Source organism: Phoenix dactylifera, chromosome 6, assembly GCF_009389715.1.
Source record: "Phoenix dactylifera cultivar Barhee BC4 chromosome 6, palm_55x_up_171113_PBpolish2nd_filt_p, whole genome shotgun sequence".
Lineage (NCBI taxonomy): Eukaryota > Viridiplantae > Streptophyta > Magnoliopsida > Arecales > Arecaceae > Phoenix > Phoenix dactylifera.
The window spans coordinates 4,740,825-4,754,875 of NC_052397.1; the positions used below are offsets into that span (position 1 = coordinate 4,740,825).

Genomic DNA, 14,051 nt, shown 5'->3' on the forward strand with positions numbered 1-14,051 from the left:
TCTGTTCGGGGCGTAGCTTGGAGGCGACGTGGTCGAATAGATGGTGAGAACGGTTGGTGATAAGGTAAGAGAGGGACGTGTAAGAGAGGGAGGATGGCTGGATCTGGGAAGCCCAGCAGCTGAGTTGTCGCACCCTGTAGTTTGATGACAGCAGGTTGATAAGGTTGGAGCTTGGGTAACCCACGCCCGGTCAATTTAGTATTTGTAAATAATTAACAGAGTACTTTAAATAAAGAGTAAGGTAATCTATGGTTTGTATTGCAATGAGTGCTACCTTTAGAATCATTCCTGTAAAATGCTCAAGCAATCATTCCCTTCCACTGCGGTGGCATCCAGTGGCTGATGGATTAGTGAGTCAGCTACCTTTAGAAACTCATATCCATAATATTTTGATAACACATTTTTATACCAAAAAAAAGGGGGGGCAGGGCCATGGTCCCATCTCATTAACAATTATCAGTACACCATTGCCATGAGCAACTAGCACCAAGAATCATTATAAGGTGAAGCATGCTGTAACAATTTCATCGTAAGATCATTCAAAAAGATGAGTCCATGATTATTTCCAGGCCAACAAAGTTCAGCTTCCTGGACGAAGGATAATGCTAAAATAATGTGACAAGCAACCTCACCTACTTACTTTAGCTAATACTAGAAGCCTATTGCAACACAATTTCACAATTTCAACGTGGATATAGAACAATCCAAGTTCCTTGAAAAATCGAGGAATCTCCTGGGATATACTGCTCCACACTCCATGTTGCCGTTAATTCGCAATGTCTCATTCCACATTGGTCAGCACAGATGTCGGAATGCACTGTTGAAAATGATCATCTTTAAACTTCAATAATTAATCATCACCTGTCAAAAGCCAGCCAGTTAATTATATGCTGCTTGAAGTTCAAAACTGGCTTGTGTTTCTGAGAAAACTGCAGCAAAAGTGCAGCATGCTCGCCAAATTGTTCACATTTCACGTTGAAGGGAGCATGCAAAACATTTAAAAACAAACTGCAGTTTTTGCAAGCATAATGATAAGCACAGAACTAGTCTGTGTTTTTTAACAAGATCCTATTTTACCATGTCCCATCTAGTGCCAATAAGAAGTGTGTTTAGATAATTTCTCATGATGATCTTAATACAATACCAAAATTTTACGCACTTTAACCACATGTTGACATCCTTAAATTTGTTACTTTCATCTCAATTTCATTGGCCTTATTATATACCAAAAGCAGTGGCTGCAGCTAAAAACATTGAACAATGTAAATGATCGAATGGTGAATATATTGTTCCCACTAAGTTTGGATATTTAAATTAATCAATTTATGGTTATTTGACCGAAATTTAAAACTCTTACAGTATCATTCATACTTTTGAATGAAAGATGAAGTTTAAAATACACCAATAATGTTTTATCAGTACTTACTGGTTGCAGGGTCAATATGTACAAAGAAGCTGGCAGCAACAATTAGATAGCATAAGATAAGCATCAGCCCCTTGAAATAGTTTGCAGTACCTTCCTGAAAGACATGGGAGAAAACATGAGATACTGGATGTTTTTGCTAATTCTTAGTTTTGTTTGCGTGTATTAGTCATTTAACATTCAAGGTTTAATTTGATGTTCAAAAGTTTTTAAATAACATATCGCAAGTCCCATAGTTTGGAGAATAAGAAATTGACCGACCCTATAAAAGTTAGCAAAGGAAAACATTGACATCCAACTAATTTCCAGCCCAGTCAATATTTATAACAAGTGATGGATTTTTTCCTAATATACAAGCATTTAACTCAGTCTTAAAAGTTTAAACATTGTAACATTATGCATATCAGAGAAAAATTTAGGTCTGTCAATACAAAATTTCTTTCATGACTATCAGTACAGAAATACTCATCACTCATGCCAGTGTACAAGTTGACCAATAAACTACTGATTCATACAAAAAGTGCATTAGTAAAGAAATATATAATCACCCTTACTGAAAAAAGGAATGCAGTAACTGGTTTCGCTAGCAATTGAGTAACACTTTAAAGTTGATAATAAATGGTAAAATGATCTAAGATGTCAAATCACTGGTTTACCAGTCAACTAAATAACACTTCAACTAGATTCCAATAAATTTAATTGTTTTACTTATTCCTAAAAGCCAAATTAGCATCAAACCTAGTCCAAGATATTCAGATTAAATTCTTGAAAAATCAAAGTTGCATTTGGTTCCATTGTCAATTCTTCTGTCATTTTTTAAAAGCAAAAAACATGCCAATTGTAGTCACAAAAATTATAAAATGAGTAAAATATTAGATTTTACAGTTTAGGTTAAGGTTATGAGATTTCGAATTACCTTCAGATGCAACCTAAGACCATAGATGTAGTCAAAAGCTCCCATTTAATCTTCGTATTTCTTAGCCAGATTGCTCTCAGTTCAATTTGTTCAGCCTTTTGGTCTGAGTTCAAACAATAGTTTCTTCACAAACCAACCTATTCCTTTCATGATTCCCAGTTGCTGATGTCCATTTATGTTTAAAATCACCCTCAACATATGGACTACATTGTTTTTAACAATGCAATTTAAAAATCCTTCTTGCAGCTCCCATCTGAGTTATCTTAGTTTTCTCCTCCTATTTCTCAGACCTTTTCATTATTTGAGCCTTTTGCTCATTTGCTAGTTATTGCATATATCAGTACCACTTATGTTGGCTTTTGATTGGCTCTAACTTGCTTTGTGTATATTACAGTTTCACCGCTCAGCTTCTTCTAATAACCATAAACAGCCAGCCTTTTCCTAACTATTTTGCGTTGGCTAAGCCTCTTCCAATATCCCCGTTTATAACTCTGCTCTTCTTCCATAACTGCTATCTAGAATTCTCTTCTCTACAAGGCTCATCTTACATATGACGATAATGGCCTTATTCCCCAAATGCATTCAGAGATACTCTTGTGCTTGTTTGTTTTGTTCATGTGATCATTGTCTCTGTGTTCCATATTTGTCCCTTTTCTGTATCTGCCCCTTAGCTATTGTATTCTACTGTCATTCATTATGTTTTGATCAGGTTTCTGATTTCTCATGTGAATTTTAATTTTCATCACATCATTGACCAATTCTAGCTTTTTGCTTCACATAACCCTTTGCACTGCATATCAAATTACCTGCACATGCAGCCTTCATCTTTGTTACCACCTTCCTTTATTTTAAATTAGTGTTTTACTGTCTTAGGAGCTACATCCTTATCTTACATCAATTCTCTGCTTCAAACATTGACTATTGGGTTGTTTCTTCTTTATAGTGCCTCCATGCCATTCTTGGACACATCTAATCATGATGTCTAATTTTCGCCAATGCCAACCTGCATTTGGCCACAATATGTTTCTACTTTTCTACGTAAGGACCCTTATAAGGCTTTCACAGTCATTACCCTATGACTCATGGCATCTGTCTTGGTTGAACCTTGAAGCATATGGTTGCTGCCTCAGTATAATGACACTTCCATATGAGCCTGTTTAAAGACCTCTCATGATGCCACCACTGCATTCAAATCAGGCATCATCTAAGCATGGTTATGGTCTTGCATGTAATGCCTGACCCCCCTTGATTGTGGTTGAACATCCTCAGGAACTTACTCATCTTGCAAATTCAGTCCTTGAGACTGTTAGACAACCACTCAAACAAAAGGCTCATATCTTGGCTGCTAAATTACCAGCTCAGTTTTTCTTCTTTAACATTTAGAGATATACGTATGCAGTTGCTCTATCATCTCCTAAGCAGCTATAAGTGACTGATCCAACCCAACTTTGAAGGAGAGGGGACATGAGGAGTTGGGGGCTGGGGATAGGATGGTAGCCTACTATGTAATACTTATGTATTTTGAAGCATGAACATCTACTATGTCTTTTATTTCTTTTGCACATCTAGTATGATGCTCATGTTGATATATTCTTTTATTTTTTATTATCTGGATAAATTTGTGCACCCCTAATGGTGGTGGCATATTCTTAGTGAGAGACTTACACGTATAAATATGGCTTCATGCCCTGCTGCTTATTTCTGCATTCATTTCAATGCTTAGATCCTTAAATTTATATGAACAAGAAACTTGAAATACACCACAGCAGCGTGGCAATTCAGCCTTTATCTTTTAGGGCATAAGAGCAACATCTTAAAATGACAGATCATCTGTCGAATCCTAGTACAGATGCAATATGTTGGTTAAGTATACGCATGTTTTAGATCACCATCTTAGCACATAATCAAAACAGATCACTTTTATCAGCAAGAGAAGACAATCAGCAGTTATGGAGCTAAATACATAAATGAGAAACATAAACAAAATGCTGGGAGCATTTAAGACAGACCTGAAGCATAAATGTCACAACAAGTACTGTTATAAAGAGAGTAGCTGTCTCAAATAATTGAAAATTCAAGTCCATTTGCTTCCCCATAATCCAACCAACAACCACGCAGAATGGTATCTACAATTGGCAGCAGCATTAGTCATTTTCGACCTCAATATAGCATATTTTTAATTCAAGAAATCATTTTTACAAACGTCAGTTTAATCAGAAAGGAAGGCATGATATTTAACAAACTCTTGAAGTATTTCTTGAATATATGTTGCAAGTAATCACTGGCATATAATAGCTAGAATTAACCAATCCATTTATATATTCATGTACTTGGAAAAGGAAGTATGAAATCATCTATCCATAGATAAATCAAATAATTAATTACATATTCAAACTTTACAAAGATCTGAATTGCAAAAAATGAACATCAGATGCTTTTGACGGCTATGATATATGAACATAGGCTTCTTTTTATTCTATTACTAGGGCCCATGAGCTGCACATATCATAGCTTCAAATACCTACCAAGTTAGATACTATCCTGACTTCATCAATAGGGAAGAGCTTCTCAGAAGCATATTATCTTTTCTTACTAGAAAAACAACAAAAATCCATGGGAAATTCTCCCTGCATGGAAGCTCCTCCTGCCATCTTTCTATGTTCATAGCTTGCTTATTCTGTAGCCAAACTAAGCATATGTACTAAAATCACCCATTTCTGATTATAATAATTTCTCATAATAGTGAACAAAATGGATCAAAGAATTAGTTCTATTATAAAATGTAACAAACTGGTTTCCCTGTTTGGTAAGTGGCAACAACAATAATTTTTCCGCTAATAACATTCATAGAGCAAGAATACATATCACTTATCTATAGGAAAAGAAACTGCAAACGACTGATTACGGAACTTCTGGGTTCAAAACAGCATACATTAAGCTTTAAAAATATTTAAATAATTACCGCGAACATAGATATCTGTGTGGATGATCCAATGGCAACCCCCAATGTGATGTCCTGCAGGGGGGAAGTAAAACTTAAATCAACAAAATGATTGGATAATCTATGGTTATGATTCAAAGCACTTACAAGCTTGTCTTTCATGGCAAACATTATTGCACTAGCATGCTCAGCAGCATTTCCAACAATAGGAAGCAAAATAACACTGATGAAAGCCACCGGCATGTTCCATGATTTAGATGCTCCCTAGTAGAGAACCAGTATGACAATTAGATCTTCAATAACCAATGGAGCTACAGTTTTACTATATAACAGTAAGAAGACAATAACTTTCACAACTCCAGTCTTGATATAAGATGAAGACAATTTAAGCAAACAATGCTTAGATGAGAGGATGATCTCCAGTTCAAGTTGAAGGGTCACAAGAAAGGGCAACTGGATTTGATATAAAAACTTGTATACCTTCATTATACAATGAGAACTTTTTATAGGGGTTGAACTATTAAGTATGAACTAAGGGTACTATCAGTCAGATCAGGTCCTGGTTTTGCTAAACTCAGAGCTGTACACATTAAGGTCCCAAGACTAACTTTCGTTCCCTACCCAATCCATTGAAGGATCAGGTCAGGTCCGGGTTTGAGTGATAAATATCTGTATCAGGTCTAGGTCAGTTGGAGGATGGTTTTGAGTACCCGTTGGGTACCAAATATTATATCTCGAAAGAGCCAATCAAGCTGAACAACCTATGCTTTACAAAGTTTACAAAAATCCAATACATGCTATGAAAATTAAATCATGAAGAACAAGCACCTGATGATTAACTATATGATAATAATGGATTAAAAATTGAAAATATACACTTTAATCATAGTCAAGTATAAATACCCAAACATGTTCCAACCTATCATTAGTTTTTATTTTTCATATTGAAGAATATATAAATAAATAATTATGGATGTGTCTTAGATTTTTTTGAATGTATATGCGATGCATGCATGAATGTTTGTAATAAATCTGGTAAGTTATGCATGTTCAGGTTGGTCAGGTATAAAAACCTGTATACCAGATTCAACCTGAAAGTTTCAACAAGTTTGAGTTTGATTTTAAATACAATACATTCATTGTTGGGTTCCGGTCGGGGTTGGATCGGGTTCAGGTCAGGTACTGGGTTTGCAGGTTCCAGTACAATCTACTACTATTAACTGCCAACAAACATTTTATATTGCATGGCGGGTGCTCCTTCATCCAAAGTTGCTTCCCTAAGAATTAGGCACAAAGTAGTATAGGTTTGGTAAGACACCAAGAGCCAATTGTTGAATTGTTTCCAGCTTAGTTGATCCCAGCTTGATCAATAGAGCTTACCCTATATAGAATGGACACGTGTAGTTTGATAAGTTCTCCAAATTAAAAGGCTTGCCCCTGGATGAGAAATGTAGAAAAATTTTGCCATGTCATAATGACCAATGAAGCAGTTTGCTGCAATGACTAGCAACAATTTGATAACTTAAGCATTTCAACGTGAAATGGCAAAACTAAAATTGGAATGCCATATGCTCTGTTATAGTACTTCATCATTTTTTTTAATATATATATATATATATATATATATATATATATATATATATATATATATATATAATTCAGCTCCAGAAATCGCAAAAGAGAAAAAAATAAAAAGAACATTTTCAAATATGATAACAACCAAATTGATGCTCTACAAGTTGCATCAAGTTTGACATGCTTTAATGAAAAAAATTTGACCTTAACATAGTGATATCAAGGTTTGAAATCTCAACGCCTCACATCATGTTATCTATGTCAGCCAATATTGACATTGGGTTACCATCTGGTTTGGCAAACTGTTAGTAAATATTGGGGGCATAATGTGTACCGCACTGTACTTCTATATGGAAGATACGGGGGTACATTGTGAGATTTCAAATTTTGGTAATGACTCTAAACAAACAGCATTATTGGCATAGAACTAGTTCTCTCCAATCTTGCAGCTAAACTAAAATTAGAAGCAAGAAAGCTTAACAATATTTTAAGGAATAGAAAAAAATCGCAAATTTGAATGTACAAGCAGAGTTACTAAATGCAAATATTTATTACCTGTATAGCATCAACAAGGTATCCAGAAAGAATGGAAATCCATATGGTCAACACAGCAAGCCAGGATATTGCTTCCCATTGAGTAATCTCAGGAACATCCTCTTCATTAATATCTTCCTCATTATGTCGCTCTTCCTATATCATTGATCATTACATAAAATGTTTAAGAAGCATTTATAAGAGTATAAGACAAGACACTATGAATTGCAATACCCAAGGATGCAATGAGGAACTGAAACCATGCTTCTTTCTTACTGTAGCATCAAAGTTTTATCAATATGAGTCTCCTGCTATACTGACCATCATTATCATACATGTTGAACAAGATTACATGATAATCAAGCATGCAACTTCCAATAGTGTTAGCAATTGCACATGTTTTGTTAGTGGCATTTTTCCAAAGCAAAACTAGATGCATACTTTAATGTATATAAGTCCAATGTACATTGAAAATATCAACATAAAGTCAGATGCATGACGAGCACTTTCTTTTTGAAATACACAAGATGTTCCAATACTGAATTTTGATAAGCTGAGCAGACATAGAAACACACTGGATATATTTAATTTATAACACAAAATACCAAAGTTTTGACATACAAAGAACTGTATATGTATTTATGAAACAACCTATAGAAATGAAAAATAGGCCATGTCACCCAAAAAGATGCAATAACTATTGTTATAGTTTTCTCATACTCAAGGAATGCTAAACCGGGCCGTACCGCCCGATTCAGGCTGAAACGTGCCGACCTGGTAGAGGCCGAAACCGGCCGATACAAGAGCGAACCGGACGGAACCGGACCGGTTCCATCCCGTTCGGCTAGGACTCGATGCGAACCGGCACAGCATAATGATCCTTGCTCATACTACTCTCTCATCTCTGCAGCAAATCATGTAAGATTTTATAATAGCACTAGACTAGTATAATGATAACAATCACTAGAAAGAAAATGTAATCGTAAGGAAAAAAGAGTGGAATGTCTCCCTATTAAACCAGGGAAAACAAAGACCATGGCAAATTGATAAACAATCATCACTTGAAATGATTATTACAAAGAAAGCAACTTCTTTACCGAACAAAAATGCATAGCATACTGCATCAAAACATAAGATATGTTCTTTTTATTTCTTTAGTTTTTTGGGAGGGTTCGGGTAGGAAAGGTCAGGTCTTGTCATAATGGGTCCACATTACACATATGGTCATAGTTGACACAAGCCAAGTCATTTCCACCTACAACCCAAGCCATTTCCACCTGCAACTCAAGCAAGCTTAGGTGAGTTAAACATGGAAGTTGCACATTGCTTAAGTTTAACACAACTATTTCAAACTTCGATCTAGGCTTGAGTTCAACTTAATTGCTGATCGAGTGAGCTCTCATCAAGTCATATATCTAGCCAAAACTGAGCAGTTCACAAATGGCTCACTAAATTCACAGCCCCATCCTGGATGACTTGATCAAGTAGATGATCTCTAATTTGAGTCAATTCTCCCTGAAAGATCTAATATGACTAGCATAAAAAAACATAGTTATATGGACTTCCACTTGTAAGATACTTTTAGGAAAGCATGCTTAAAACAATTTCTAGATGTCTTGCTTGGTGGCTGCACCATCTATAGGTGCTCATGTTTATGCAAAGTCAAAAAGGTACAGGATCATAATTAATACAAAATGCCACAAAGCTCATAGATGGTTTAGGCCCTTTCAAGCAGCTCTATCTTTAAGCACATTACAAGGTACAAAATGAACAGACATGGTATTCCCAAATAGGCTAACATGAAAGATGAACATCAAATCAGACGAATGAATATGTAAGTTATGTTATAGAACCTTAATAGCCAGTGAAAATTGATCCAGGCCTGGGAATCAAAATTTATACCAGGAATCAGATCAACTAGGCATAAAATGTGATTTTTGAATCAACTGAAAGCCATTTTTTTTAAGGAAAAAGATAATTGTTGATTGGTAGCAAATGCTCATTTAAAATGGCATTGTCATTGTGGTCTTCTTATTTAAAATCATTCTTTACAGGAGATGTAGATCAAGAATAGGTAATCATTTACGCAAGATCAAAGGGGCATGTGGCTGGAAAAACCATATGCAAGTCATAGAGAAATCCATAATTATACTCCGATAAAGATAAATGAAACACCAGGGTCATGAACCAGATCAAATGACTTACTCCATCAATAGGATTGTAAAGACTGGGCTGACTCTTCAATTGAAAATAAAGGTAGGCAGCATATGCTACAAGCATGACACAACTGCTAAACCTTGAAAGAGACACTTCTGATTTCCCATATTGCACTTCTGAGTGTGTAGAGTGAAGAACTGCTGGAAACATTATACCCAAGACAGCCATCAAAAGTAACCCTGAGTTTACCAAAGCAGTTGCCTGTTGTAGAATAATGTTATATTATAGGGTGAAATACAAACACACCAGTAACTGGAGAAAATTTTCACAGAAATGAATTCAATGTTCTAAAAGCTACCTTGTTGAAGAGCTGATCCTTGCTATAATGAACAACCCCTCCAGCAAAGAAAGCACATCCTAAAACCAAGAGCATATTTGATAGGATGGAGCCCAGCAAGGATTGCTGAACTACACGAATCATTCCATTTTTCAGTGCATATATTGATATTATCATTTCAGTCGCATTACCAAATGTAGCATTCAACAGGCCACCAACTGCATTTTCCAGATATTATTCATTACTGGACTTAAAATAATTTGGTTACAAGCAAGAAGTTGCTTGGAATAAAATAAAAATGAAATGCCTACTATTTCATGAAGAACATGGAACTTGAATTAAGATATTACAGATATAAAACTCAATGTACCTGTTGGGCCAGTGTAGCATGCAAGCTGCCTGTATAACAGCAATGATAACATATCAATTGACATGCCCAGAAACAGCAGAGTTAAGGAGCGCTAGTAGAAGAAAATTGCATAGACACAGCATGACTTACTCAGTCGCATAGCCCAAACGCTCAGCTAAAGGTGTTATGCCTATTAAGCTGAAAAAGAAAACCCATCCCTGAAATGTGAAGAAAAGAACTTGTCATTAACTTGCATATCTTTCAGATTTAAAACCCAGAAAAGACCAAGTATAGCAAACTTGTAAGCTTTGAAGGTGCACTTTCAAAAAAAGTAATTTACAACTTCAATACATAGAAACACCCATAGTAATTTTTCAATCCTTCTTACTAACTGAAGCAAGAACTATGACAATTTAATGAGCCAAAGTATTTCAGCTTTGGTATTTAAGTATACCAACAACATGCCACTGCAGCATTTTATGGAGCTCAAATCCAAAAAGGAAAATTTACTAGGCTACACAATGTCTTGATTTTTGTTTTAATCATCTCCGATGATACTGGAACCTTCAGTCTGCATGTACATTCGTTTTCAACCCTAGTTCATGATCAGGATAGGATTAACCAAAGTCAGTTATCTCAGGCAAAACTTGCATATAATGACAAAATTTAGTAATTGGAGGGCTAACAAGTAAATGACGAACAATTTTGGATGTTGGTCATCCATGTTGGACCTTGTGCAAGTAAGCTGTTCATTGACCGGAACTTGTTAATACAAAAGCATTGCAGCAATTTATTATTTCTTTATCTTAGTAACAAATGTTTACTATGAGAAACTAAGGAAAGGCTATAAATAAGCAGTCTAGCAGCTGAAACTACAATAATCATGAGATACCTGCTTTCCAGTAAGATAGTGAAGTATGACTGCCAAAGGTCCGAAAGGTAATAACACATTTATTTTTGCTTTGATAAGAACGATGTAAATACTCATCAGTAGTCTACTACGTGTTTTCCTAGGGGTGAATGCCTGAGCAACAGCTGCAAGTGACCCAATATGCTCAAACGTGTGCATCTTCCTTGCATCAAGAGGCAAACTCACGAGAGTCTCTTCATCTAGTTCAGGGTCTGGCTTCCCTACAGATCCCATCTGCATATTTTTTTGACAAACAGTGCGTCAAATATGAAGTTAATTAAATGACAAAAATCGAGAAAAAGCACTGCTAAGAGTAATCATCTTTGTAGGAACAAGAAAGAGGGCAAAAAAATCAAGTATGGCACATGCATCAAAATTTGCATGAGGACAAATTGGTTAAGCTGCAGTCCATAGCGCCATCCAATCATCAAAAACCTAGAAGCAAGATATGATCATTGTATCTATTGGATGTAGAGAAAACCTGTTTTTTCCATCCAGTAGACAGTCACCTTGTTTGCTGGATCTCTTGGTACAGGTTCCGATTCATACTCTGCGATCTCATCTCTTCTAATCGTATATAGGTTTATGCGTCAACTCAGTCATCTTTTCATGTTACATCAAACCATAACGTGAGCTGAAGATGACTTGATCCGTACATCTTTTTCATATTTCACCGACTTCAATTTCCTTCAAATTAACAAATTAAGTAGCTATGGCCTGGTGGCATTTTCCTCGATAACTTCTTTACCAGTTTCTTGTAAACTATTTGATTTGCCCTTGAAAGTTGACAACAAATTTGTAGCATGTCTTTTCAGTTTCGTATCATACGAATCCAAATGTTTAGGGTTTAAATTGCTCCGATCAAGGAATACATTATATATTTTCTCCTAATATTCACATGTTGAGCAGAAATAATCAGATCTCGCGGCAATGTAAAGAGATCATAAATTTTCACATTACAAATTACAAAAAAAGATAAAAAAAGATGATTACGGTTCCAGCATTTGATAGATAGGAAGCACTAATTACCTCCTATGATTCTTCCTGCCGATCAGAGAATAAAATTTCTAAAATTAGAAATTCAGGTAGATGGTTCGAACCCTCAGGAGATTTGCCAAAGCAGCAGAAGTGAAATGCCGAGAAGGAGATCCGGAGAATGCGATCGCCAACGAGATACAACGAAAGAGATTAGGCGAGAAAAAGACCGGCCGAGAGAGGCCGTCAGGTAACCAAAGAGGACGGTGGGGGGGAGAGGGAGAGAGAGAGAGAGAGAGAGAGAGAGAGAGGCGGACAACGGAAGGGAGACAGAAGTCCCGTCCTCGTCGCCTTCACCTTGACCTCGTCAAAATCCAGTCAAGGTTCCACAAGATTCAGCGACGCCACTCGCGAGGAAACAAAGCAGCGCTCAACGGCCGTTAACGGTGAGAAATTTCCATCTCTTTTTTAGAGGATGGGGAATGGGGATTGAGGTGGTTAGCCGAACTCTTAACGAGAAACGTAACGGCGATTACTGTTACAGGATGCGGTTGAGGCCCAGAAGATTTCGAGATTTGGGGATTTGGAAGGGCCGCGGTGCACCAAAATGTTTTTGAGGGAGCCACTTGTAAATTTTATAAACTGCCAGGTGTGATGGTTTATAATGTTGGTGGATTTTATCAATGTAAGGATTATGTGAAATTTTAAGAAAATAACAATGTAGAGGAAGTCACCTAGTTTAGGATTTCTTGATCAGCGGCCTTCATGGTTTTCTTAGTGTGATGTTTTGAATTTGTATTTTTAGTATGTTTCTTTTTTTTTCTTTGAAATAAATTCTATCTGAAAGTTGCCTATGTTACTAAACTCCATTCAAACAAATATAAATGATTCAAGGTTACCGCAAAATATTTATGCCTGGTCTCCTAGGATCCAATCCCATCCAAGAGAAAATATTCATAAATGAAAAGAAAAAGTCCATTGCATTAGAGTTCAAGGAGAAGACCATTAGTCTTAGGATTTTGACTTAATTCTGTTTCTAAGGGTGATCTTTCAAACAACAACAAAAAAAAGTGTCCTTAAATCCTCTTCTTTCTTGTCTCCTTTTTTTTTTTTCCTTACTTATCAATGGTAAATTCATGAGGGTGTTGTTATATCTGTAGTCGCACTTTTGTATGATACTATAAGCTGCCCACTTTGCCGAGTTTATTGGGATAATCTATTTTGAAATCAAAGTAAGTTTGGGAAAATCTCTCAAGAAATCAGAACAATCCATTTTATAAATAATGAGGAAATGAGGGAGTTAAGTTGAAATCATTTTGTTTTTGATGAAATTGATTTTGAATGCATTGATGAAGGAATAATAAATTATTGTTCTCTAAAACTTATTAGTTTAAGAAAAAAAATTTTGGAGGGTTTTAGAGTTTTCCAAGGCTAGGTCGCTTTCTTCGCTTCAATTTTTGAATGAATAGCAGGAATTTATATCCATCAAACTAAAATTATAAACAATAAACAATAATAAAATTGTGGAATACATATGTAGGGATTATTGGTTAAATAGGATCCGCACTAACTTGTTTATAATGGGATCCATGCAATTTTTGTTGTTCCGATGTTTATCGATTGATTACTTGAAAATTATAATGAGTATGATCTCCTCATTAATTTTTCACTTAAATGTAGTTCAGATTCAAACTATTTATGAAAAACTTTCAGCTCTCCCACATATAATGCTCTATACAAAATCAAAAATATTATCCTCTACATCTATAAATAAGCCCATTAGAAAGTTTACGGCCACTTGCTAGCCATGCATGGCTTAATAAGATATTTGTTTTTACTTGATCAAATTATGTGAAATCTATGTAATTCAATTATCAGTTAGTATTAATTCTTTAAAATTAAATATTATTGTTACAATTATTTATTAAGCAGAG

The 14,051-nt window shown here is 35.6% G+C and overlaps 1 protein-coding gene across 2 annotated transcripts; it reads right to left on the bottom strand.

The window, feature by feature from the left end:
• Positions 1 to 473: 473 nt before the first annotated feature.
• LOC103702701 (vacuolar cation/proton exchanger 2-like) lies at positions 474 to 12,550 on the bottom strand. 2 transcript variants are annotated; one of them, XM_039127209.1, is made up of 12 exons: positions 12,243 to 12,550; positions 11,125 to 11,376; positions 10,383 to 10,450; positions 10,254 to 10,282; positions 9,905 to 10,101; positions 9,595 to 9,807; positions 7,411 to 7,545; positions 5,428 to 5,544; positions 5,302 to 5,355; positions 4,349 to 4,465; positions 1,427 to 1,520; positions 474 to 861 (listed from the first exon to the last, which is right to left on the bottom strand). In XM_039127209.1, exons 2-12 carry the CDS (start codon positions 11,374 to 11,376, stop codon positions 851 to 853), a joined length of 1,287 nt encoding a protein of 428 aa, XP_038983137.1. In that variant the 5' UTR covers positions 12,243 to 12,550; the 3' UTR covers positions 474 to 850. The 2 variants fall into 2 exon arrangements, with proteins under 2 accessions (XP_038983137.1, XP_008783463.1); XM_008785241.2 differs by having other exon boundaries at positions 12,172 to 12,548.
• Between the last annotated feature and the right edge of the window lie 1,501 nt (positions 12,551 to 14,051).

Coding starts and splice junctions, on each gene's coding strand:
- LOC103702701 (XM_039127209.1), bottom strand. CDS start 11,376: ATGGGATCTGTAGGGAAGCCAGACCCTGAACTAGATGAAGAGACTCTC. Junction 9,808..9,904: donor AGGATCAGCTCTTCAACAAG/GTAGCTTTTAGA, acceptor ATTCTACAACAG/GCAACTGCTTTGGTAAACTC. Junction 5,545..7,410: donor ACCTTGTTGATGCTATACAG/GTAATAAATATT, acceptor GTTCTCTACTAG/GGAGCATCTAAATCATGGAA.